We start from the raw sequence: 23,501 nt of genomic DNA on the forward strand, positions 1-23,501 counted from the left end.
GAACATGGGGAGAAGGCCAGGAGTCTTGTGGACAGTACCTGCTGGGGACAGTCATCTTTGGAGGAAACTGCCTCAAACGACACACTCCTTAAACGCCAGGACAAGAAACTTGAGGGTAATGGGGCACGGAGGAGGGCGGGGCCATAAAAATGTATGGAGAGGACAGTTGTGGGTATAGTCTAGGAGATGGGTGGTTTGAGCCTGGAGAGGGGTGAGCTTGCCAGGAAGGTTGGCTACAGCTGGATTCCAGTGGCCTTAGGGGCTTGGGCTTGGGGACTCATTCACGTTGAGGGGAGGGGCCATACCAGAGATAAGGGGCAGATTTGGGGGCTTTGAGGAGCTTAATTTCTAAAAGCTGAGTCTGGGGAACCCCCAGAGCCCATGGGTCTGCACACCCACCTTCAGAGGCACTAAAACAGTGAAGTTGTGTCCTCTGAATCAGCTGGTCAACTCCCCATCTTGCAGATGAGGAAACTGAGGCCCAGACAGTGGGAGAGTCGTCGTGCCCAGGATACACACTTGGTAAGTGGGTGAGCAGGGGCTGCCGCTTAGCCCGGATGATATTTCGCAGGGCCCCGACAGTTATATTAGCTTCCTCCTCAAAACTCCGCTCCAGGCGTCCCCAGGCCCATCGTGCACCTTAGCTTCCCCGTCTGGTACTGAGAGGTGGTAGGCTTGAGGTCCGAGGCCCACTCCTCTTAGCGCTCCGACGTCCCCTCGGCGGCCCGGGAGTATGTAAGCCCCGCCCCCATCCAGCCCCTGCCCCCAAAGACTCCTCCCGCCCCTCCCCGAATTGACGGTCCGCAGTGGACCAGAGCCCGCCAAGAGCGTTTGGGGGTGTGAAGGGGTGGGACACGGAGGCGGAGCCCGATGGTGGGGGTCTCGGTCGAGCTCCGGGTCTTAGCGGCCTTGAGAGGCCCGAGATGGAGTCAGGCGTGGAGCTGGAAAGGCCAGGCCGGCGTCTGGATGGGTCGAGACTCGGAGAGACCCGGACCCGGGGAGAGGCTGGGGAGGGAGAGAGAGGGACGTGAGGAGGGAGACCCCGGCAAGGGCGGGGGTGGGTCTCCGGCTCAGCCGAGCGACCCACTCCGGAGGTTCCCGAGGCTGGGGGTCCAGGCGAGGGCGGGGCGGGGCGGGGCGGGGCGGCGGCGGCGGAGGCAAGCTCCGGGCGGGCGGCCGAGCAGCCTCTCCCGGGATCCCGGTCCAGCCCGAGCGGGAATCCCGCGGGCGAACGAGCAGCGCCGCGGCCGGGGGCGCGCAGGATACCTCCCGTGAAGAGGGCCTGCTTCGTGGCTGAAGGCCCCCATTCACCAGCCTGGCCGGACGATCAGAAAAAATAACGTCTGTGCCTTCCCGGAGGAGAGAACGAAGCAGCGGCAGCGTCCCGGGCCCCGTTCCCGAGCCCCGATGTCAGAGCTTCCCGGGCCCCGTCCCCTCCACACTCACATCCTGCCGCTGTGCGGCCCCGGGCCGCGGCCTCTAGAGAAATGTCCCGGGGCAGGGGGCAGCGGGCTCCGTCCGCTCGGCCGCTCCACACACCGCGTCGGAGGCGACGGAGAGGGGCGGGGGCGGGAGAGGCCCAGAGAGGGCGCGGGGGAGGGAAGCGGCGCCCGGCCGCGGGGGGAGGGGAGCGCAGACGCCGAGGCGAGGGACGCGCTGGGCGGGCGGCGGCTCGGAGCGGCGGCCGGGTGGGGGGCGCTGGAGGCCAGGCCGGCCAGGGAGGGATCCCGGGAGCTCCATGAGGTACCCCCGGGGCCGCGGACGGGGCGCTGTCCTGGGGAGGCTGTCGGGGGGTCCCCGACATCCATGGCTAGACGGGGGCCGCGGCGGCGCGCTCAGAGTAAGTCAGGGTTGGGGGCCGGCGCTGAGGGGAGGGGGCTGGAGGTGTGGGGGTGACCCCAGGCCTGACCCGGGCGGGCAGGCTGGCCTGTCTCGGTGTCAGTCGGCGGCGCCTCCTCGGAGCCCGGTGGAGCCGCCAGCCCCGCGCCGCTCGGCTCCGTGGCTTTTTTGGAAACTTGCAAATGTTTTCGTAGAGAGAGAAGGAGGAGGGGAGGGAGGGAGCGAGGGAGTGACCGAAACGGAGCTCGGGGCTGCTGGAAGAACGGAGGCCGAGGCCAGGGGAGCTAGAGACGGACTGACAGACAGGCAGACAGACAGAGCGTCCCGGCCGCAGGCGCGCTCCAGCAGCGCGGGCGCAGTCGGGGCTCCGGCTGAGGATGGGGAGGGGGTGCCGGAGGCGGCCGCGGAGGGGATGGGGATCTGAGGGGGCCGAGGGGCAGAGAGCTGGCGGCCCGATCACCGAAGGGCTCAGTGTCGTTGCAAAGTTGGGATCGCATCCCCAAGCTGCACACCCCGAGCGGCTCAAAACGTGCCCCTAGCCTCGCCCCGCCCCCCCCACTTGCGTTAGCCGCGGAGCTAAAAATAACAGCCCGTTCGCCCCCCGCAGACCGCGACCCCAACCCCTCCCCCGACCCCTCCCCCACTGGGCGTGGGGCGAAGCCACAGCTCCCAGTTCCCCAAAAGAAAAAAAAAAGAAAGAAAAGGCGGCGGGGGGGGCGGGGGGCGGGCCGGGGGCGGGGGGCCCGGCCATATGGATGTGATTTCTCCGCTCCGAGGCAGACGGGCAGCTCCGCAGCGCTCGGCGCCCGCCCGCCGCCCGCCCGGCCCCCGGCTGCCTCCCTTCCTCCCTCCCTCTCTCTCTCTCCTTTGCGCTCGCTCGCTCGCTAAGCTCTCGGCGCATGGGCCCCGCGCCGGGCCCCGGGGCCTCGGGCCGCCGGGCCGCCGGGGTCCCCTAGGCCCGGCCGTGGGCGGGGCAGCCGGGCCTGACGCAGCTCTGTACCCCACCACCACCACCAGGGCCGGCGGCGGCGGCTGCCCCGAGGGACGGGGCCCTAGGCGGTGGCGATGGGGACCGCCCGGATCGCACCCGGCCTGGCGCTCCTGCTCTGCTGCCCGGTGCTCAGCTCCGCATACGCGCTGGTAAGTCCCCCGCCCGCACTCCAGGACAGGCTGCAGGCTTGCTCTGGGGTCCCTGAGGTGGGTCCAGGGCGCAGAGTCTTGGGTTCCTCAAGTAATTTGAACTTGGGGTGGGGGATCCCCTCTGACCCAGGATCCTCGATGCCTGCTGTCTCTGGGGTGTCTGGATTCTGTGTTCCAGATACCTAAGGTCTCCCTATTTCCGAAGCCTGGGTTTGGGGTCTCAGGTCTGGAAATCTGTGGTTGGGGTTCCCCTAGCTTCTGCTTCTGTGAGCACCACTGCTCTGGTTTAGTCTCCCGGGAAGACGAACTAGCAGAAGACTGGGCTTTGGCCTTCATGTAGGGTCCCACAGACTTTGCTGTGGGGGTCTCTGTTTTCTGCAAGTTTTGTTTGCAGTCTGGAACGCAGGGTTGTGAGTCGGAGGTCTGAATCACCCAGGCAGGGGGTAGGATTTAGGGACCCCCTCCAGCTCTCAAGATCACATGCATGCACACATGCATGCACTCATACCCAGCTTTACCCAGAGTGGAAGCTGTTTGCCCAGGGAGGCGGGTGTGGTGTGGCATGGAGCAGGAATGGAGGTTTAACTTCACAAAACACTCCTACAGGAGAAACACACTGGAGGGGGACTGGGTGAGTGAGGGGACCCCTAGCAAGACAGGAGGACTCCCATCTGTACCCTCATGAGAGCAGAGGCCAAGAGGGAACCAAAGAGAGAAGAGACAGAATGGGAGATGACGCTAGACAGAGGGAAGAGAGAGACAGAGACAAAGAGGAGTAGAGATGGGAGTTCGTCAGAGCGGCAGGCATAGATAGACCAAGAAGAGCAAAGAAAAATATGGAGTGACTGGGAGAGCGCAAGAACTGGAGACACAGAGGGGCAGCAGCCTCCTCATCTTGGGCCAGGGTCTGGGGGCCATTTCCTGGGGAGTCAGTCAGTCAGATCCCACAGCAGCCCAGTCCCAGGGGACCAGCCCATTGCTGAGGAGGCTGTGTGCCTGTGTGTCTGTCTTCAGGGCCCCTGCTGCTTTCCCCGCCACCTCCCAGGTAACGGCATCTGCCTTCTCTAGAGAGAGATAGGCAGGCAGCTTCCTCCTCCTGTAAGCTCCCTACCCAGGCAGAGCCCCAGGTGGGAAGGCAGGAGCTCTGCGATTCCTCCGATTCCTGATTCCTCCATCTCTGTCTGATGCCTGCATAACCTTGGGCTGTCCTTCCTCACACCTCAGTTTCCCTATCTAAAAAGACAGCAAGAAAGAAACTTTTGCCTAAGAATCCCCTGATCTGAGGCTCTCCTTTCCTCCGTGGGCCTCAGCACGCCCCACTCACTGGTGCCCATGCCCTTATGACTCTGGCTCCCCAAAGCCAGAGACATCGCCCCTTACAAGGGCTTGTAGATGGGGAAACCAAGGTTCAGAGACATTCCAAACACTGGTAAATGCCAGGGCCCAGAGCCATTTCCAGGGTGTGTGAGCATAGCCATTGTGCAGAGCCAGCCAACATGGTCTGTGTGCACATATGTGTGCATGTGACTGTGGAGGGATAGACAGGGTGATGGGCCTGGGTGTCCTGAGGGTACGTCTGGGTGTCAGAGCAGGGCTCCATGGGACTCTGGGCATTGTGTTTTCTGGGTCTGCATGAGGGTGAGTGTCTGAGTCCACATGTGAGCTCATGTGTGTCCGAAACTGTGGGTCTGCACAGGACTTGCAGAAGCATAGTTGTGTGTGCATTTGTGAGCACATGTGCACCCAGGTCTATTCTTTTCTTCTTTTTATTTAATAAATGCTTCCGTAGTGCTTTCTACTTGCCAGACACTGTTCTAAGCACTTTACAATATTAACTAGTTTAATCTTTCCAACAACCCTCTGAGAAAGGTTCTGTTATTGTCCCCATTTTTTAACTGATGTGAATCACACAACCAATATGACCATTATATTGCATGCCCACCGAGTACCAAGCCCTGTGCCTCAGTGGTGGGGTATGGCTCCCAGGGCCCCATACTGATTTCTGGGGAAGCTGAGGCACATGCAGAGAATTTGCCTGGCTTAGCCCTGGCCCAAGGCTGAGGGTAGGGCAGGAGGAGGGATGCCAGGGCCAGGTCTGTTCTGGGACCTTGTTGGGGATCTGTGGCTGGACACTCAGGCTGTGAGTGCACTGGAGCCTCCCTGGCATCAGGGCTAGAGGATATGGTCCCAGGGTCACCCAACACCCTATGGGCCCCCTGGGCTCAGCTGGAGCCAGCGAGAGGCTGACAGCCTGCCAGCTTCCTCTCCTGAAGCCAGGAGCTGCCTCTCCAACCCAGATCCGCACTGGTGCCCACCAAGCCCACGAACCTCAATTGATTGCCCCTGTCACCAAACCTGTATGCTGCCTGTCCCACCACCCCAGGACCAGGCTCACATCTCCTGGGACCTCGCGGTTGGGGGACAAAAAATCGTCCCACTGGAAGGACACTGGTTGGGGCCAGACTCAGCTGGTCCATCTTGTGCCTTACAGGGAAGAGTAGCTAGCTGTGAGGCTGGGGATCAGATGGAGTGAAGTTTGGAGAAAGGGATGGAGCCACAGATTGTGAGTAGGGGGCAAAGGAGTGATCTTATCCTTGGGGATGCCTCATCCTAAGAACACCGTCAGCATGCACACATGTGAAGGAGAGACTGCAGTGGGAGAGGCTGAAAGTCAGTGTAGGGGGCAGGCCTTGAGTGTCGAGATGCGACCTGGGGTCAGACTCAGGAGGGACTGTGGTGGGTGGGAGTGTAGGGGACCCTTCCAGCCTGCTCCAGGAGCAGTTCAGCCACGGGGCTCACTTCCAAAGACAGGAAAGAACCAACATGTATTAAGTAGTGGCCGTCCCCAGATTCTGAGCTAGAAACTGTCACAAATGTTTTCTCATTCCGTCCGTTCACCCATTTTATGGGAAAGGGCCCTGTGGTTCATATGATGAGTCTATGGCAGAGGTGGGATTTGAACCTAGGTCTTTGGACTCGTGTGCTGAGCTTCTTCCTCCAAAGCAGAGTAAGGGCTCGTGCTAGCAGGAAAGCCCTGTGTCCCACTCTGGGGTTTCTTTTTCTTTTTCTTCCTTTTCTTTCTTTCCTTCTTTTTTTTTTAAAATAAAATCCTTCTGTTATTTTACTTTTATTTCCTTATTTTTAATTTCATAACTAATACTTGAATATGTACTCTCTTATAAAAGAGTCAAATAATACAGATTAAACAAGTCATCCTTGATTACTCCCAAGCTCCTTTCCCCCTTCTAGAGAAAATCATTTTTAACAGTCTGGGTGGTGAATGTCCTCCCGGACATTTTTCTGTGTGTTTTCAAAAGGTACCTTTTGTGTACATATAAAGTAGATAGTTTTGTTCTGTTTTCTGTTTGTTTTTAAATAAATGTTATCAGTTTGTAGATAGGGCTCTGCCATGTGCATTTTTCTACTTAAAGTTGTGTCTTGGAGATCTTCTTTTCAGTAAATATAAATCTGTCTTTTTTTAATGCTGCATAGTATTCCAGAATCTGGAATTCATTAAGCAGTCCCTAGGAATGTATATTTAGATTCTTTCTGCATAATTTTCGTGTGTGTGTGTGAGAGAGAGAGATTCCAGACGGTGGCAGGGAAGCTCCTTGAAATGCCCACTCGTATCCCCATGTAGGATATTTCTAGATTCTCTCATTGCTAGGTCTGAGACCATGCACATTTTTTATCTTAATAGACATGGCCGAACTGCCCTCTAAAAAGCCTGTGCTGGTTTATACTCACAACACCAGGAGTGACCCGGAGGGCATCTTCCCCACACCCTCTGTCTCATGGGCTAGTGTGAGGATTCTTTTCTTCACCTTTGCCATTCTGATAGGTGAAAAATGGTGTCTCTTGTCATGTTAATTTGCCAATTACCAGTGAGCTTTTGGACTTTATGTTGGTTTATTGTCCATCTTCTAAGAGCTTGCTCAAAGCCATTACCCATCTTTCTATGGGTTATTTGTCTTTTTATATTGATTTGTTGAAGCTTTTTATATCACCTGCCCTTAAACCCCCCCTCCCCCAGCTCTGGGAACTGCCCGTGGATGGAGCAGAAGGAGGGGGGCCGAGCCCTCCCAGGAACTTGGGTTTTCTTCGGAATGTTTTAATGAGGCGTCAAGCGGCCTCCCCCAGATTCCTGTTATGGGCCTTCTGGGGACACTCCCTGGTCCGGCCACCACATCAGGAAGGCAGCTCTTTCAGGGAGAGAGTCCCCAGGAAAAAGAAATGGTGGGGTGAGGATTTTGCAGACCCCTGAAATTGTCTGCAAAATACAGTGTGACAGGCAGTGGGGGCAAAGTTTTGCTCAGATTTCCAGAGACATCAGAAACCTTCAAACCCTTAAGAATCTCAGCTCTGGGACCAGCCTTGTGCAGAGGTGAGACCTGGTGGGATCCTATTCTGCTGAGCAGGCTATGGTTAGGTTAGGCCATACCATCCTTCTGGGCCTTGGTCCCCCAGCCCCAGTAGAGGCTGCTTGTGAAGATCCACCGGGTCCTAGCAGCCAACTCCGCCATCCCAGGCTCCATCCCACCCCCTGCCCTGAAGGCGTCCACGCTGGCCAGGATGAGAGGCGTCACAGTGCCTCCCCCCCAGCCCCTCCCAGCCCCGAACACAGGCAGCCTGTTCAGGAAGGCCTGGCAAGGGGGAGGAAAAGTCAGCACTTGTCAGCGGTGGCGGGGCAGGAGTGTCCCCGGCAGGGAGCCCGTCCCAGCCTGATTGGACCAGCCTGACAATGGAGGGCAGCAAGGGGTGGGGAGCAGTGCCTAGCCAGTTGGCATGGGAGACACTGAGGGGTGCCAGCACAGGTCCCAGTAGTGGAACCTGGAGAGGAGGTGCAGGAAGGCCAGGAGGTCACGAGGGGGTCTCCTGTTAGCCAAGGTTTTCTCCTTCTGGCTTTTCTGGAGGTACAAACTCTCCTTGCTCCTCATACCAGGGCGCAACTGTCTTCTGCCCAGTTAGAGCTGAGCACAAGCTGCCGTCACCAACACCATCACCATCTGATCACCTCTATATCTACCTCCACCCCTGAATTACCTCTGTGGGGGCTGCCTTAGGTGCTCTGCAAAGAGGTGCTTGCTTGATGCAGCAAAAGATACAATCCAGAAGGACCCTGTGGAAAGCTGGTATTGAGGCTGGCACTAGGGGGTCCATGTGGCTGGGTCCTTCCTCCTTTCTTTCCCTTCCTCCAGGGTTGTGCTTCATATCAAGCAGACCTTAGCTCCAGTCCTGGTCTTCTTTCTCACTGCAACTCTCAGCCTCAGTGTCCCTGTTTGTAAGATGGGGTGTGGTGGCAGGTGAAGGAGATGTGGTCACAGCTCCAGGGGCAACAGCTGGTGCCAACAGGCAGAAGGGTCCAGGGATGAACACCAGGCAGGTTTGCTTTCTCTAGAGGTGAGCAAGAAGCCAACAGCCACCTTCCCCCCAGGGGACCAGGCTGAACCCAGGCAGAGGGCGGGGTGAGAGGACTCAAGAGGGCATCCAGGGGCTAACACCATGCAGTGGAAGAAGCCCCTTTCCCACAGGCAGAGGTGTCAGCAGCTGAAGAGGGATCCCTTGTATTTCCTCCTTAGCTTTGCCGGGAGGAGGAGAATTTAGGCACAACTGAGGTCACAGACAGCAAATGTGTGGAATTTGGCAGTTAGGAGAGGAATGGAGAGGAGTGGCCCTCGTTTGGTCAGTGGCATGGAACTGGCTCTCTCCATCACCAGTGTCACCATCACCCCTCTGTCACCATCACCAGCCTTGACATTGCCACATCACTGTCCTCACCTCCACCCCCACTGCCACCATCACTGCCACCCCCAGCTCCAACACCATCCTCAGCGGGGTCTCCCTGGGAGCTGAGTTAGATGGAGCTGCTTGTCCCTGGGTGGGAGGGGTAGTGAGCAGATAGATGGCTTTTATCTTCTTCTGGGCTTCTGAACTCAGGAAATGAGAAGTGCATCCGGGCCTCTTGACCACACACTACTCTCTCCCTAGGACAGCAGTTTCTGTGTCTGTAAATAACATACTGGCTTCTAGCCCCCACCTGCAGCCTGCCTGGAGCGCCACAAACACCAGCTCAGGGCTAAGGTCGGGTCATCACCCCACCCCCTGCATGTTCACGAACCACACATGTGCACACAGGAGGGCTCCGTCTTGGGGGGTGAAGGTGGGGAGAGTGTGCTATACCAGGGTACATTGAAGTTGAGCCCTACAATGGTTAGGTCAGGGGAAGTCAGCCCCTGCCCAAGACCATAGGAGGGATGTGGGGGATATTTGGGACACCTGGAGCTAGGGTTGGGTGGCCCCATCAGTGGGGGGTGTAGACTAACTGACCCCCTGGCTATGACCCAGCCCCAGGTCCCTCAGTCCTCGCCCCTGAGACCCAAGATCTGCAGACTCTCTGGATCTAAAATGATGCAAGTCTGAGTCCTCCACACCAGGAGCTGGGCTAAGAAGATCCAATTTCTGCAGGGGGAGAGGGATTGAAGGGGTGGGGAGAGGGAGCAGCAGACAGTTGCCAGGCCAGGAGGAGAATCAGAGGTGTCAGCATTTTCCCAGTCACCCCCAGGAGAGAAAGCCGCCTCGGTCAGAGCAGAGGCAGAGGAGGGGCCCTTTTGCCCCCCCAAGCCCAAGCTTGGGGGCCTGGCAGTGACCTTGAATCTTAGTGTGAGTCCAGGGTGGATCCAGAAATGCAGGGAGTTATTAGGATGTCCTTCCACCCCAAAAGCTTGCCAGGTACACCTCCCCCAGCACGCCCTCCATATTCCCTGCTCCCGATCCTCCCTGGAGTCCCACCTCCCATCTGCCCCTCACTGTGGCCCCCTGGACTCAGTCATCTACCCAGACAATCTCTCCCTGCCACTCTGGGGTCCCTGGGGGCACCCACGGAGCCCGGCCGCAGGGGCTCCATAGCCAGCGTGGGAGCCATGACTTGGTGCTGCTGCTAACAGTAGCAACTCCTGCCCAGGCTTTTCATGCAGTACCTCATTTACTCCTCACAACAGCCCTATTATCTTGATTTATAGATGGGAAACTGAGGCACAAAGGTTAAGCAACTTTCCCAAAGACACAAAGCCAGTCAGTGGTGGAGGCGGGATTCAAGCTCCACTGGTGGTGCAGAATCTCCTTGGATGAGGAGAGGGTGCAGCTGGAGTGGGGTGAACATTCCAGGTGGGGGAGCTGCCCTCTAAGGCGAGTGGGAATGCAGTGGTGTGGAGCTGCCCTCCTCTCATTGGGAAAGTGCTTCCTTGACTCTGGCCTGAATTCCTCTTGCTGCAATGGCAGTTCAGCCCTGATTGGGTGACAGAGAAATGGTTCCTACTGTTCAGAGAGGCCAGAAATGGGTCCACCATCCCTACGGATGAATGAAGGAGTTTGGGGGCCATAGGGTGCTGGAAGCACATACCTTCCCCTCTCCTGGGCATTCCTAGACCCACCATGGAAACAAGATTCCAGAAAAGAGGTTGTGCCCCGTCTCGGCCGTGGAGATGGTGAAGCCAAAAGCAGTCGGTGGAGGCTGAGCAGACACCTTGGGCCTGTGAGAGAGGTGGTCAATTCCTGGTCATCACCCAGCTAGCACACCTGTCTGTTTGTCAGTCTGCCAAATGGGCCATTTTCAACCTGTGACTGCCTGCCTTTCACATACATGGGCTAATCTATCTATGGGGAGGGCTGGTGTGCCAGTCTTTGGGGACTGGTGGAAGCCTCAGTCAGTCATTCAGGAACTTCCCATCAGCTGGAAAAAATATGGTACGTTATCTGTTTGTCTTGAGAGAGATGGAGGTGGGCAGAAGGAGAAGGGGTGGTGGGGAAGGGGGCGTGGTGAGAGGGCAAAGATAAGATGATGGCAAAGGCGGTACTGACTGGTTATGGGGCTGGTGGCAATATTGGTGATGGCAGTGATGGTGCTAATGTTGCCTTTGGTGGTAATGGTGCTGGTGGTGCTGGTAGAAGTAGCACTGGTGGTAGTGACGGTAATGATGTTCTACCAGTTGTGATGGTGTTGGTGGTGGTAATGGTGGTCATACTGATGGTAATAGTAGTTAATGTTCATGGTGGTAATGGTGCTGCTGCTGCTGCTGGTATTGGTGGTGGTGGTGGTGGTGTGATGATGGGGTGGTGGTGATGGTTGTGTTGTTGGTCAGTTGGTGATGGTTGTTTGTGGTGGTTATTGATCGAGGTACTAGTTGCAACAATGGAAATGGTAGTGAAGGGGTCCTGTAATGGGGGTGGGGTGGGCAGGGCAGCTACACAGGGGTCAGACCCCACAGCAGCCTGGACCCCCAATGCCCGAGGCACAAAGAGTACTTCAGGAGCCCCCTGGATTAGGGCATGCCCTAGTTGTCCTCCCTCAAACACCATCCCCCCTGTGGCTACTGCAGTCCCAGCCTGCTCAGCCATAGCTGAGGACATGGGCCAGGATAGAGGAGCTGTGGGGGGCCAGCAGCCAGCACATGAGAATCTGCTCTATCTCTTTTTGGGCACCCATGGGTATTAGGTCCACCTGAGATCTCAGGGTCCAACTCAGACTCCAGAGACACGCAGAAGCATGGACACTCACAGACAGACATGTTAAGGAGCAACCGCATCACACACTCGCAGACGTGCGCACGCGGACCTTTGCCCAGAAACATATGTACACGTGCACGTTCACAGATACCTCAGGCTCATATCCCCAGTGTGCATGCTGGACAATCCCCACGTGAGAACGCACAGAGACGGCGGCACACACAAGTGCACACACCGGCCGGACAGCGAGTGCGCAGCCACTTGAGGATGCTCCGCCAGTCGCACGCGCACGCGCAAAGGCGGGCACGCGCCTCCGCTAAATGAAACCAGCAGAACCCAAGTCCGGCCGAGCCAATTAGAGACTCCTTGGCCCTGGAAGCCCTTGCTGCTGCCACCAAGAGACGCGGTCAATTAACTTCTCCCTGCAGCCAGGCTCCCTGACTCGCCCTGCTGGCCAGCACGCCCCCACCCGCTGGTGCCCGCCCCTAGACCCGCCTCCTTCCTTCCCTGCCGCCTTCTGGTTCTCCCGCCCTGCAAAGCTCCACTCAGACTAAAGTGACCCGGCCCTGCCAGGGAATGTCAGAGGGGGTGCAGCTCTGCCTACTGAGGGACTAAGGGGACCAGGCTCTGCCTGGTGGAGTCTGAGGAGACACAGCACTGCTCTGGGTCTGAGGGGTCTCAGGGACCATGTCCCTGTCCTGGGAGTCTGAGGGGATACGGCCCTGACTGGGGTGGGGGCTGGAGGGGGACAGACACGGTGGTCTGAGGGGATGCATTAACCTCTTGTGGGTCCCACTCATGGGAGTGGCTGGGCTTGGGTACACTGAGCTGTCCCCAGGGCAGGATGCTACCTTACCCTCTGACTCTCTTCCACTCCTAAGTCAGGGGAACAGAGGCTCAGGGTGAGACCCTACCCCCACCCCCATGATGTTCCTGTCCCCTTAAAATAATGCCAGTGCATCACAGTGGGTGGCAGCTAATGCCCAGGGTGTGCAGGTTGGAAGGAAAGACATTCCGGGCAGAGGAATTCCAGGCAGGGAACAGCAGGAGCAATGGCCTGTCCACGTCATCAGAACACAGCGTCTGCTTGAATGGAGGGAGCTTCCAGATAAGCAATGGGATGTGGGTGACTCCCACCCACAGCCGGCACAGGAGTGCCCCGCCCAACCCAGACCACTTGCCAGCAATTCCTCCATCCTCTCCCTCTTGGGACCACAAGGATGGGAGGGGCTGAGGCACTCACCATTCACTGGGGAAAGCATTGATTGGGGAGAGGGCCAGCATGGAAATTGGTGACTCCCAAGGTCCCCCAGGGCACTAGGACTTGAAGGAATCCAGGCCAGATTTGTTTCCCCAGAGTTCACTACTCCTTATCCACCCCCCTCCCCACCCAGGTCCCTAGCAGACAGCCAGGATCCTATGAGGATCCATCCTGGGACATTCCATCCCTTTCCCATGTACCCCTGGGGAACAGACTGGACAGGGAATATCAGTGGCTGCAGCCTACAGGGTTACTAGCGGGCAGGCAGGGGACAGCCCTCCTCCCCCTTCTTCCCTCTGGTAGGACAGGCCTTGCCCCTTGGAGCCTCAGCTTCCCATCTGCAAAATGGGAGCTACATAAGGGAGATTTCCCACATTGTAGAGTCAGGGCCATTGGAAAGGGGGGAATCCCCCAGGGAGGTTGAGATGGTTGTGGGACCTGCCATTGCGCCGGGAAGTCCTGCCTGCGGTCTGACCTTCAGCTTGGTAGGTGGATGCAGATGACGTCATGACCAAAGAGGAGCAGATCTTCCTGCTGCACCGCGCCCAGGCCCAATGTGAGAAGCGGCTCAAAGAAGTCCAGCAGAAGCCAGGTGGGGGTGGAGCCGGGTGGGGCGGGGCCAAAGGAGGAGGGTCTGGGGGCAAGGTCAGGAGAGGGAAGTGCCAGACAAAGGTGGGAGCCCAGGATGCAGAACCAAGTGGCATCAGGGGAGGGTGGGTCCAGGTAAAGTGGGACCAGGCCAAAGTGAGGACCAAAAGTGGGGTGGGTCAGGCAAGATCAAAGTCAGCAGGCTCAGAGATGCCTTAGATCCGGTGAGACAAGCCAGGAACAGGAGCACTGACTAGGGTGCCAGACCCCACTGGGGTGGGCAGGAACAGCTTCCTGGAGGAGGAGGTATCCAAGGCAGGGCCAGAAAGATGACAAGGTCTTTGACAGAGGCCACCTGGGCAGAGGGCAAGGCAGAGGTGTCCAGGGTCGGGAGAATCCAGGGTCCATGGGGCCAGAAGGGAGGAGGATAGAGGAATAGGGATGGGTATCTATGACTCAGTCATGGCCACTGTCCGGGAGAGGGGGCTTGACCTGGGGTAGAGAGGGCTTCCTCCCACCAGCACAGCATCTCTGTAGGACCCCTGCCACAGTGAAGTTGGGAGGGGCACTCACCTGACTTCACAGCTCCTGCCCCCGTCTCAGGCTGGTCTCTTCCTTGAGTCCATTTCTTGGAAGCAGAGATGGGGCCTCATTAGCACCCATCCAGGCCTCTGATTAATCTGATTAATTAGATTAATCTCATCTGTCTGATTAATCACATCAACCTGGAAGAGGCCCAGACCCCAACTGACTGGCGGACAAGAACAGCTTTCTCCTCTTCCTGTGCTGGCCCTTAGATGGCTGGGGGAGGATGCTGATGCACGCCCAGGACACAGGCGCACACTCTGTAGCACCCGGATTTGCTCACACTCACAGGGACTCACATGGTCTCTGCAGTCACAGTCCCACCCACACTGGCCCCATTAGTGGCTCCCTGGTCCCCTGCCACAGTCACATCAGGGTCTGGAGGGTCAGGTGGGCTCCCCCTCACTCTGGGTCCTGAACCCAGCCCTCTTCCTAGTTGTGGAAGCCTGGAGGCACCTCCCTCCGCCCCCTCTCTGTGCATGATGGAGCCCCTCTCTTCCTGCCCCACCCCATCCTGCTACCCCCACTCTACTGATGCCCAAGGCTGCAGGCAGGAAAATGGGCACAGGTATTCCATCCCAGCTACATTCAGCTTCCCATTGTTGCTACAAACCCCGACATGGGAGGGCCAGGGGCCCTGGCTTGGGCTGTAGCTGAAGGGATGCAAGTCAGATAATGAGGAAGCCTTTTCAGCAAGGAAGAGAGACCTTGAGCATCTCTCCAATGGAGAGACAGGCCAGGCCCCATGTCAGATGGAGAGCCTCCAGGGTCCCTTGTGGAAGCTGTGTGCCCCTTACTCAAATATCCTAGGGCAGGGGACAGGGTAGGTAGATTTGTCTGTCCACTCTTGACAACTGCACACTCTTGCTCCTGTCTTCCACACCACCCGCTTCTTGACCTGCACAGCGCTGTGGCCCAGCTTCATTTTCACTGTTTAATCTCACCACTACTGTGTACTTTTGCCATGCGCCCCCTGGTGGGGCTTTCGCTTCCTGCGTGGACTCAGGCTCCGACTCCTGGGTCTGAGGATACCATCTCTGCCCACATCTTACCCACATTAATGCTCAACTCACGAGTTGATCCCACACCACATGGTGTTCGCTCCCATTTGAACCCCCTTGTTGACAGTCTCCATCCCCTCTGATTACTTCTGCACCTGGCAAGCACTTTACAATTTGTAACGCGCATCCTCACTTGTCATCCCAGCTCTCCCAGCAGCCTGGGTGTCAGCAGGGGACACCCTACTCATTGTACAAAGGGGGAGTCAGAGGCAGGTGGGTGCCCTGGGTCTCCTGCTGTAGCATAGACGATGGCTATAACTGCCCTGATTTCTCCAGCCGACATAATGGAATCAGACAAGGGATGGGCGTCTGCATCCACATCAGGGAAGCCCAGGAAAGAGAAGGCATCTGGGAAGCTCTACCCTGAGTCTGAGGAGGACAAGGAGGCGCCCACTGGCAGCAGGCACCGAGGTACGTCTGTACTTCCGTGTGTCCATCTGAGCCGGGCTCGGCCCCACCCGCCCCACAGCTCTGTCCCCTTCAGTGAGCTCATGCTCCTCAGCTCTTGTGGGGAGGAAGAGGCTGCGGCCTCCTGCCCAAGAAAGAGGAGCTGGGAGGAGACAGAGCTGAGGAGGCAGCGTGTGGAGGGGGCAGGCGAGCTGGATGGGCTCAGGCTTGGGGAGATGTGGGCAGAGAACTTGGCCCGCCCCACCCCAGGGTGGACCTAGGGCCTCAGCCCCTCCCATGGAAAGAGATGGCAGCGAAGCCGGGAGACAGGGCATACACAGAGGGGAGATACACAGAGACAGAGAGAGGCTGGGAGAGACCCAGAGACAGAGATAAAGAGAGGCAGGGAGAGACAGAGGGGACCAGGAGGCACAAACAGAGTCTGGGATTCAGTGTGTCAGAGCATGTGCACCAAGACGCAGAGTGAGGTGGGCCATAGAGGTAGAGCAGGAGAGGAGAGTGGCCGAGGAGGGCGGGGGCCAGAGATGGTGGGACAAGGCGGAGAGAAGAGAAGAGAGGGAGAAGCGTGGGGCTGCGCTGTCCCTCAGGGAGGTGAGGAGAGACAAACGCAGAGTCCAGGCTGCAGCCACAGGGCCGGTTTGAACCGGCTGGGTGGGCAGCAGATTTCAGATGGGCCACATCTGGGAGGCTGTGGTCACCCTGTGGCTCCCCAGGGACCAGAGGGAATTGTGGGCCTGGCCAGGCGGGGCCGGGAATATGGTGCCCAGGACAGAGAGCCTTTCACCAAGCTGGGTGGGTCCGGCCGTCAAGGCAGCCTTCCAGGGTGGCTGGAGAGTCCTGTGGTTGGAGCCCTGCAGGGGGAAAGAAGGCTAGAGGGTGGAGCATGGAAGATTCAGAGGCTGGGGACCCTTCAAGGTCACTTAGCATCTCTGCTGTGAGGCTGGGGCCCCAAAGTGGGAAATGTCACCTTGCCTTGAATCCCACAGTTAGCACTTCGATTTAGGGGATTACATCTCTCTCCATGAGTGGCTGAGGGAGTCTCATGGCAGGTGCTCCAGGCAGGCCTTGGATGGTGGTGGAGGCGCGGGCTGATATGGCCCATCGCAGCTTCCCAGTGAAGAAACTGAAGTGCACAGAGGGTGGACACCTGCGTGAGGTCGGCAGCTCCCTGGGAGTCCAGCTGGCACTGGAGGCCAGACCTCTTGCCTCCTGTCCATGGTACCTGTGCAGGGGTCACCTAGCGAGCCATTCTCAGCTAAAGGAGACTTAGTCTGGGAACTCGCCCTTCTCCAGGGACATCTAGAAGGTGGGACCAAGAGCAGAGAGAAAAGAGAGAGGCCTGGCCCAGGGCTGAGCACTGGGCCCTGGGCTGCACAACCTTGGCAAGTCACTTGCCTCTCTTGGCCTCTGCCAGCCGATCTGGAAAATAGAGCCAGTGCCATTACCTGCATACAGGAGCTGTAGTGAATTCTGTGAGGCTAGGTGGGTGCAGGGTACAGTAGGGAGTAAGAGCTCAATACCTTCTCTCCAGAACGCTCCAGGCCAGAGTTCTCCAGTCCTGGGGCACACCTGTCCCTGAGGGAGTCAGTGACCACAGGTGTGTTCATCCCTCTGGGTCACTAACCAAGGACTTGACTGGTGTCCCCCACCCTGTCTGTCTGTCTCTGTGGGCACAGGGCGCCCCTGCCTGCCCGAGTGGGACCACATCCTGTGCTGGCCGCCAGGGGCACCAGGTGAGGTGGTGGCTGTGCCCTGTCCCGACTACATTTATGACTTCAATCACAAAGGTAAGGCAGGCTGGAGTTGGGGGGGCGGTGGTTGCAGGGGCAGCAGGACTTGGGCTTCAGTGGCTCCAGACCTCTCGGCCTGCCCTAACCCTCTCATGGACCTGCAGGCCATGCCTACCGACGCTGTGACCGCAACGGCAGCTGGGAGCTGGTGCCAGGGCACAACCGGACATGGGCCAACTACAGCGAGTGTGTCAAGTTCCTGACCAATGAGACTCGTGAACGGGTGCGAGCCTTCCCCTCTCCGACCTGACTACCCCATAAGGCCACCCCACCCCTTTGGTGACCCAGACCTAGTCCTGACTCCTCCAGCAGCAACCTTAACCTGGCCTCTGACCCTTAACCTGATGCTCCCCGCGAGTCCCAGGGCTCTGACGGTGTCTCCCCACCTGCACAGGAGGTGTTTGACCGCCTGGGCATGATCTACACCGTGGGCTACTCCGTGTCGCTGGCCTCCCTCACCGTGGCGGTGCTCATCCTGGCCTACTTTAGGTGGGCGGGGGCGATGGGCGGGGCGATGTAGATGTGGGCATGGTCTGGGCGGGGCCGAGGTGTGGTACCTCCCTTCTCCCCTCACCGCACCTCTACCCCTGCCGGAGGTCCCTACTCACCGCGCACAGCCCGGCTTCCTGCCCACCCGCCGCGCGTCCCCGTGCCCCTACCCACGATGATGCGCGCCCCACAGGCGGCTGCACTGCACACGCAACTACATCCACATGCACCTGTTCCTGTCCTTCATGCTTCGCGCCGTCAGCATCTTCGTCAAGGACGCGGTGCTCTATTCGGGCACCACGCTCGATGAGGCTGAGCGCCTCACCGAGGAGGAGCTGCGCGCCATCGCTCAGGCACCCCTGCTGCCTGCCGCCTCGGCTGCTGGCTACGTGAGTGCCCCCTCGGGCGTCCCATGCTTTGGGGCCCCTTGCCACCACTGGCTTTGTGGGAGCCGCACCATGCTGTGCCCTGGCACCTCCAGCCTGGCCCTCGCCCCTGCCTGTCTCCTGCTACCACTGGCTTCAGGCCATTCACACCCACCTCACTGTCTCCCTCCCACCCCTCAGCCCTGCTTCTAGCCCCTACTGCCAAGGGCTTTGGGAGTGTCCCCCCTTCCCTGCATTTTCATTAACACTCTTGCATCAGCCCAGTACCCCAAACCATCCCACCTCTTCACCTTGCTCCCTGCCACTGTTGTGAGTGCTCTCCTGCCCCTGGCAACATCCCCCTACACACACACACACACACACACACACACACACACACACACACACACACACGCCTCAGCCCCTACCCTTAGGGCTGGAACAGATCCTGCCCCTTCCTGGCTTGACTAGCATCACTCACCTATCTCTCCAGCACGCCCCTCCCTGCCCCATGTCCCACACCCACCCCCTTCCCACCCAGCCCCGAGTTCCCCAGATGCAGACCCTGCCCTCTGGCTAACACCAGCTGGTTTCCTAGGTGGGCTGCCGGGTGGCTGTGACCTTCTTCCTTTACTTCCTGGCCACCAACTACTACTGGATTCTGGTGGAGGGGCTGTACCTGCACAGCCTCATCTTCATGGCCTTCTTCTCAGAGAAGAAGTACCTGTGGGGCTTCACCGTCTTCGGCTGGGGTATGCAGGCGCGGTGGGCGGTGTGGCACAGGCATGGGTGGAACCACGGGCGGCAGGGTCAGAGGGTACCACTGAGGGTAAGGCGTCCACACAGCATATCCCATCCCAGATGTCGGGCGGTGGGTGGGCCGCCTGCCCACCCTTCTGTGACTCTGACCCCATCCCAGGCTTAGAGAACAGGGCTTGGCCAGAGGTTCCCCTGTGGTTGGCTGAGCCTGAGGTTGGGGCTCACCTGAAGGCAGATTCACCTGGGGTTGAGGCTCAGCCCAGGAGAGGGAGGGGGGACTCTCGGGTAGATTCAGCTCAGGATTAGAGTGGGATCTTGGGTCAGAGGTCAGCCTGGGGCTGGAGTTGGGATCTGGGACCCTCCCTCCACCCTGAGCCCTGTTTCCCCACCAGTCCCTTCACTGCGTGGAGCTGTCCATGCCACTGCCACCCTGTCTGCAGGGTCCATGGCCCAGAGCTGCAGGCCCAGGCTCTCAGCATCATCTGGGCTTTGGCAGCCTCCCTGCAGAGTAGTTGCTGGGGCTCTGCGCTCCTCCCCCACGGGCTCTGGGATTGAGTTACCGATAATTGTCCATTATTGTTGGCAGCTCCAGGGCTTGGCTGGGCTCCGGGGCAACTGGCCAGATTGCAGAGGGGTAGGCCTGGTGGCGGGAGCCCTCCTGTGCTCAGCACCCAGAGGCCCTCAGATCAACAGCCACAGCCTCCCTGCCCCTGGGCACACACTCTGACCTTGACCTCACCCATGGCAAGCCCCAGAGTTGCGGGAGACCTGGGCCTGGTCCAGGAACTGACGTAGGCTCTAGGGCTAGAGGGTGTCATGGTGGGCGGGGAACACACAGATCGCAGATTGGGGAGCACACAGAACTTTATGGTGCGGGAATGTCACAGCTCTTTTTCTCACCATAACCCAGGTCACGCCCTGCCCCTCCTGGGGACGCACCAGGCCTAGAATGAAGTGTGAGGGGGTGGAGGGTTGGGAACTAGGCTACCCTTCCACAGGCAAAGCTCACTCAGGTTTACCATGTGCCATCTGAGCTGGCTCAGGCCAGGGCACACCGAGGTTCCCTGTGGCCCTCACCCCATCCAGCCTCATCCATGGGGGCTAGGACCTTTCAAACTGAGAGGGGGCACGCTGGGACAGAAAAATGCTGGTAATAGGCTCCTTCCTGATAGGGAACCCCAGCTCAGAGCAGTGTGCTTCAGGGGAGGGGAGGGGGGAATGGACTGGGCATGGATAAGTTAGTGATACCTTATTTCACTACGTGCCCGACACGTGTGCATGTGTGTGTAGGAGATGTAGAACCAAGATGAGGGCAGAGAGTGGAACTGGGTCCTGAGGCCTGGAGTCCTGAGGGGAGGCTGTTGGGGCAGCACATGCCAGTGTGTGGCTCTGTCACCAAGCAGCCCATGTGCCCAGGGTGAGGGGGTCAGGAACAATGATGGGGTAGGCTGGGGGTCATCAGGGTTGAAGGGAACGGGACCAGCAAGGTGGGCTGAGGAGAGAGACATCATGGACGGCATTTACAGTCCCTCACACGCTGTCCCCCTCTGCGCCCACAGGTCTGCCTGCCATCTTCGTGGCTGTGTGGGTCAGTGTGAGAGCCACCCTGGCCAACACTGGGTAGGTCCAGGTGGAGAAGGGGGCCGGGGGCTCTGACACAGGCCAGGAACACCCCTGGTACCATCTTTCTCCGTGAAGCGTATGAGGGGGCCTCCTGTACCCTGGCCCTGAGTGGCCCCAGCTTCAGGAGTTTTCAGTCCAGCTTCGAGCCAGGTACTCCCTCAGGGTCACAGGAAGCTACTTCAAAAGAGGCCTCTGAGGGTGGCCTCAGGCTTGGCCACACCTGACATTCCCCTGTCCTTTGTTCTCAACAGCTACTATCAGAGCAGACCAGCTCTGGGGCCTCTCTGTGGGCAGTCTCAGGGTGGGAACAGGACGGGGTGGGGACTAATGCCTCAACCTCCCCCAGGTGCTGGGACTTGAGCTCTGGGAACAAGAAGTGGATCATCCAGGTGCCCATCCTCGCCTCCATTGTGGTGAGCAGGGGTGGCCACAGGGGTGGGTGGGGGTATGGACCACGGGCACCAGAGACCAGCCCCTGACAGGGACTGTAGAGGCTTCCTTGGACCCCAGGGTCAAAGTCATAAGGCCTGAGAAGCAGCTGATCCCCATCCTGGTTCCGATGGGGAAACCAAGCCACCTGGAGATGCAGTGGCAGAGCAGAGCCTGAGCAGGCCTGGGTCCAAGTCCTTGCCCTCACCCTACTAGGGTGCAGCCTTGAGACGCAGCCCTTTCTCACTCCCCAGCTCAACTTCATCCTCTTCATCAACATCGTCCGGGTGCTCGCCACCAAGCTGCGGGAGACCAATGCCGGCCGGTGTGACACGCGGCAGCAGTACCGGTGAGCCACACCCGCCGCGCCCAGGCTTCTCAGAGTTTAGGGGTCATCAAATCCCAGCGCTATGTCCAAAAGCAAAGATGGAGTCCCCAAGAATGAGCCTGCCTCAAGGGAAGGACCCAGCTCCTGACTCCCTGACCAGCCCCACCCAGCAGTGATGGGATCTCGCCTGGCCTCTGGAGGCCCTGGGGGCACCCCAAAGCCAACCTGGGCCACTTGGTGCCAAGGCCCTGAACTAGAGCTTGGGTTTGCAAGAGCAGGACAAACCCAGACCCCTCCTCAAAGAACTGGTGGTAGGGAGTATGAGGGACAGGTGGGCAGTGGGTGGCCTCAAAAAGGTGGCAGCTCAGCTGAAACCTGAGGGAAAATGGGGTAAGGCCATGGGGGAGTGAGTGCCAGCAGAAGGACCAGCAGGTGCAAAGAGTCCTGGGCCAGGGTGACATATAATTTATGGTCCACTCCAGGACACCTCAGAACCAGGGGCCCTGTTAACACTTTGCTGAGATGACAAAGTGTTGTTGTCCCAGGTGAACTGGGCTGTCCTCTGCTGGTGGCCAGAGCCTTAGGCCCCTTAGTGGCTTCTGGAGCCTGGGGCTGGCAGGTGGGGGTGGCAAACTGCCTGTCGAGGGCAAGTGGCTCAGCCCTGACCCGCCTGTCCTGCGGGTCCAGGAAGCTGCTCAAATCCACACTGGTGCTCATGCCGCTCTTCGGCGTCCACTACATCGTCTTCATGGCCACGCCATACACCGAGGTCTCAGGGACACTCTGGCAAGTCCAGATGCACTACGAGATGCTCTTCAACTCCTTCCAGGTGCGCAGCCCTGGCCAAGGCCTGGCTGAGGGTGCGAGGGGTGGGAGGGGCGGGGGGGCGCTGCTTCCAGCCTCTCTAGATGCGGGCTCTAGGCCCTGACCATACACCTCTCTCTACAGGGATTTTTTGTCGCCATCATATACTGTTTCTGCAATGGTGAGGTAGGTGGTGGGCCGCATTGGAGCGAGGCAGGGAGGACAGAGAAGTGCCAGGGGTTCCCCACATCCTGTCCCTCCTTTCTTCTGCCTGCTTCTTCCTTTGTTCCTCCAAGAACATCCCTGAGGATATTCTGAAGGCAGAAAGAAGTCTTTCCAGATGTTTCAGGCTCAGAATGTTAGGCTCAGAATGTGCTAGGATTTTTGGGCTCTTCAGTCTCTGGCATAGCCAAGTGTCTTCCCAACCCCATGGTTGAATTCTGTGTAACCCAGATTGAATGACTCAGCCACCCTTTGGGCCACTTGAGCCTTGCAGATTCTGGGTGTGTCAGTTGCCTGCAGCCAGGCACCATGTTCTGAGGATGACAGGATTTTACTTGGCCTTGGAATTTTCTAGTAATACTCCATACCTCTGTTTCCATTCAGTGCTGTTGTAGGGACAGGGATGGGGCACTGCTGGGGTTGGGAGGACATGTGGCAGGCAGTGGGATTAGGGGCACACCTGACCACCCACCGTCCCACTGCCATTCCAGGTTCAGGCTGAGATCAAGAAATCCTGGAGTCGCTGGACACTGGCACTGGACTTCAAGCGTAAGGCACGCAGCGGGAGCAGCAGCTACAGCTATGGTCCCATGGTGTCTCACACAAGTGTGACCAATGTAGGCCCCCGCATGGGACTTGGCCTGCCCCTCAGCCCCCGCCTGCTGCCCACCGCCACCACCAACGGCCACCCCCAGCTGCCCAGCCACACCAAGCCAGGGGCCCCAGCCCTCCAGACCACACCACCTGTCATGGCCACTCCCAAGGACAATGGCTTCCTCAACGGCTCCTGCTCGGGTCTGGACGAGGAGGCCTCCGTGCCAGAGCAGCCACCCGCCCTGCTGCAGGAGGAGTGGGAGACAGTCATGTGACTGGGGACCCCGGGGTTGGACCTACGGACATAAGGGCGGACAGAAAGATGGACCAAGAGATGGGTGGTTGGACGGTTGCCCACTCAGGGCCGGGGCCAGGATGATAAAACAGGAAAAAAAAAAAAAAAGAAAAGGGAAAAGGAAGCAGTGTGTGGCTTCCTGTGGTCTGAACTGGGGACTCACTCCAGAAGGGGAGGGCACTGGGAGCCCTGGGGGAGTTCTTGGGTCTCACCTCAGGAGGAGGCCTGGGAACCATGGGCCAGTCTCGGGTTGGGGCACAGTCCAGCAGAAAGGCCTGGGAGAGGCTGTTGTCTAGGCCTAGAGGAGCTCAAGTCTGCAGGGGTCACACAGCGACCCAGTAGACCCATGCGGGAGTTGGGCCCCAGCCTTTCCCTGCCACCAGTTGCCACCTCGGCTGCTCCCCACACTTGTACCCATG

At 58.8% G+C, this 23,501-nt stretch overlaps 1 protein-coding gene across 3 annotated transcripts; it reads left to right on the top strand.

Annotated features, from left to right (window-relative positions):
• The first annotated feature begins 1,689 nt into the window (after positions 1 to 1,689).
• PTH1R (parathyroid hormone 1 receptor) lies at positions 1,690 to 23,223 on the top strand. 3 transcript variants are annotated; one of them, XM_087430875.1, is made up of 15 exons: positions 1,691 to 1,840; positions 2,857 to 2,979; positions 13,232 to 13,334; positions 15,253 to 15,387; positions 17,061 to 17,171; positions 17,279 to 17,397; positions 17,569 to 17,663; positions 17,857 to 18,052; positions 18,627 to 18,780; positions 20,347 to 20,407; positions 20,757 to 20,823; positions 21,094 to 21,188; positions 21,855 to 21,996; positions 22,116 to 22,157; positions 22,685 to 23,223. In XM_087430875.1, the coding sequence occupies exons 2-15, from the start codon at positions 2,905 to 2,907 to the stop codon at positions 23,060 to 23,062; spliced, it is 1,773 nt and encodes a 590-aa protein (XP_087287001.1). In that variant the 5' UTR covers positions 1,691 to 1,840; positions 2,857 to 2,904; the 3' UTR covers positions 23,063 to 23,223. The 3 variants fall into 3 exon arrangements, with proteins under 3 accessions (XP_087287002.1, XP_087287001.1, XP_014646899.1); XM_087430876.1 differs by lacking the exon at positions 13,232 to 13,334 and having other exon boundaries at positions 1,690 to 1,840; XM_014791413.2 differs by lacking the exon at positions 1,691 to 1,840 and having other exon boundaries at positions 2,606 to 2,979.
• Positions 23,224 to 23,501: the final 278 nt, after the last annotated feature.

Source organism: Ceratotherium simum, chromosome 5, assembly GCF_057802395.1.
Source record: "Ceratotherium simum simum isolate JZ-2026a chromosome 5, ASM5780239v1, whole genome shotgun sequence".
Classification (NCBI taxonomy): domain Eukaryota; kingdom Metazoa; phylum Chordata; class Mammalia; order Perissodactyla; family Rhinocerotidae; genus Ceratotherium; species Ceratotherium simum.

Bases quoted from the DNA above. Each gene is read 5' to 3' on its own strand.
- PTH1R (XM_087430875.1), top strand. From the start codon at position 2,905: ATGGGGACCGCCCGGATCGCACCCGGCCTGGCGCTCCTGCTCTGCTGC. The intron at 2,980-13,231 runs GTAAGTCCCCCG...TCAGCTTGGTAG, and splicing joins TCAGCTCCGCATACGCGCTG to GTGGATGCAGATGACGTCAT. The intron at 20,408-20,756 runs GTAGGTCCAGGT...AACCTCCCCCAG, and splicing joins GCCACCCTGGCCAACACTGG to GTGCTGGGACTTGAGCTCTG.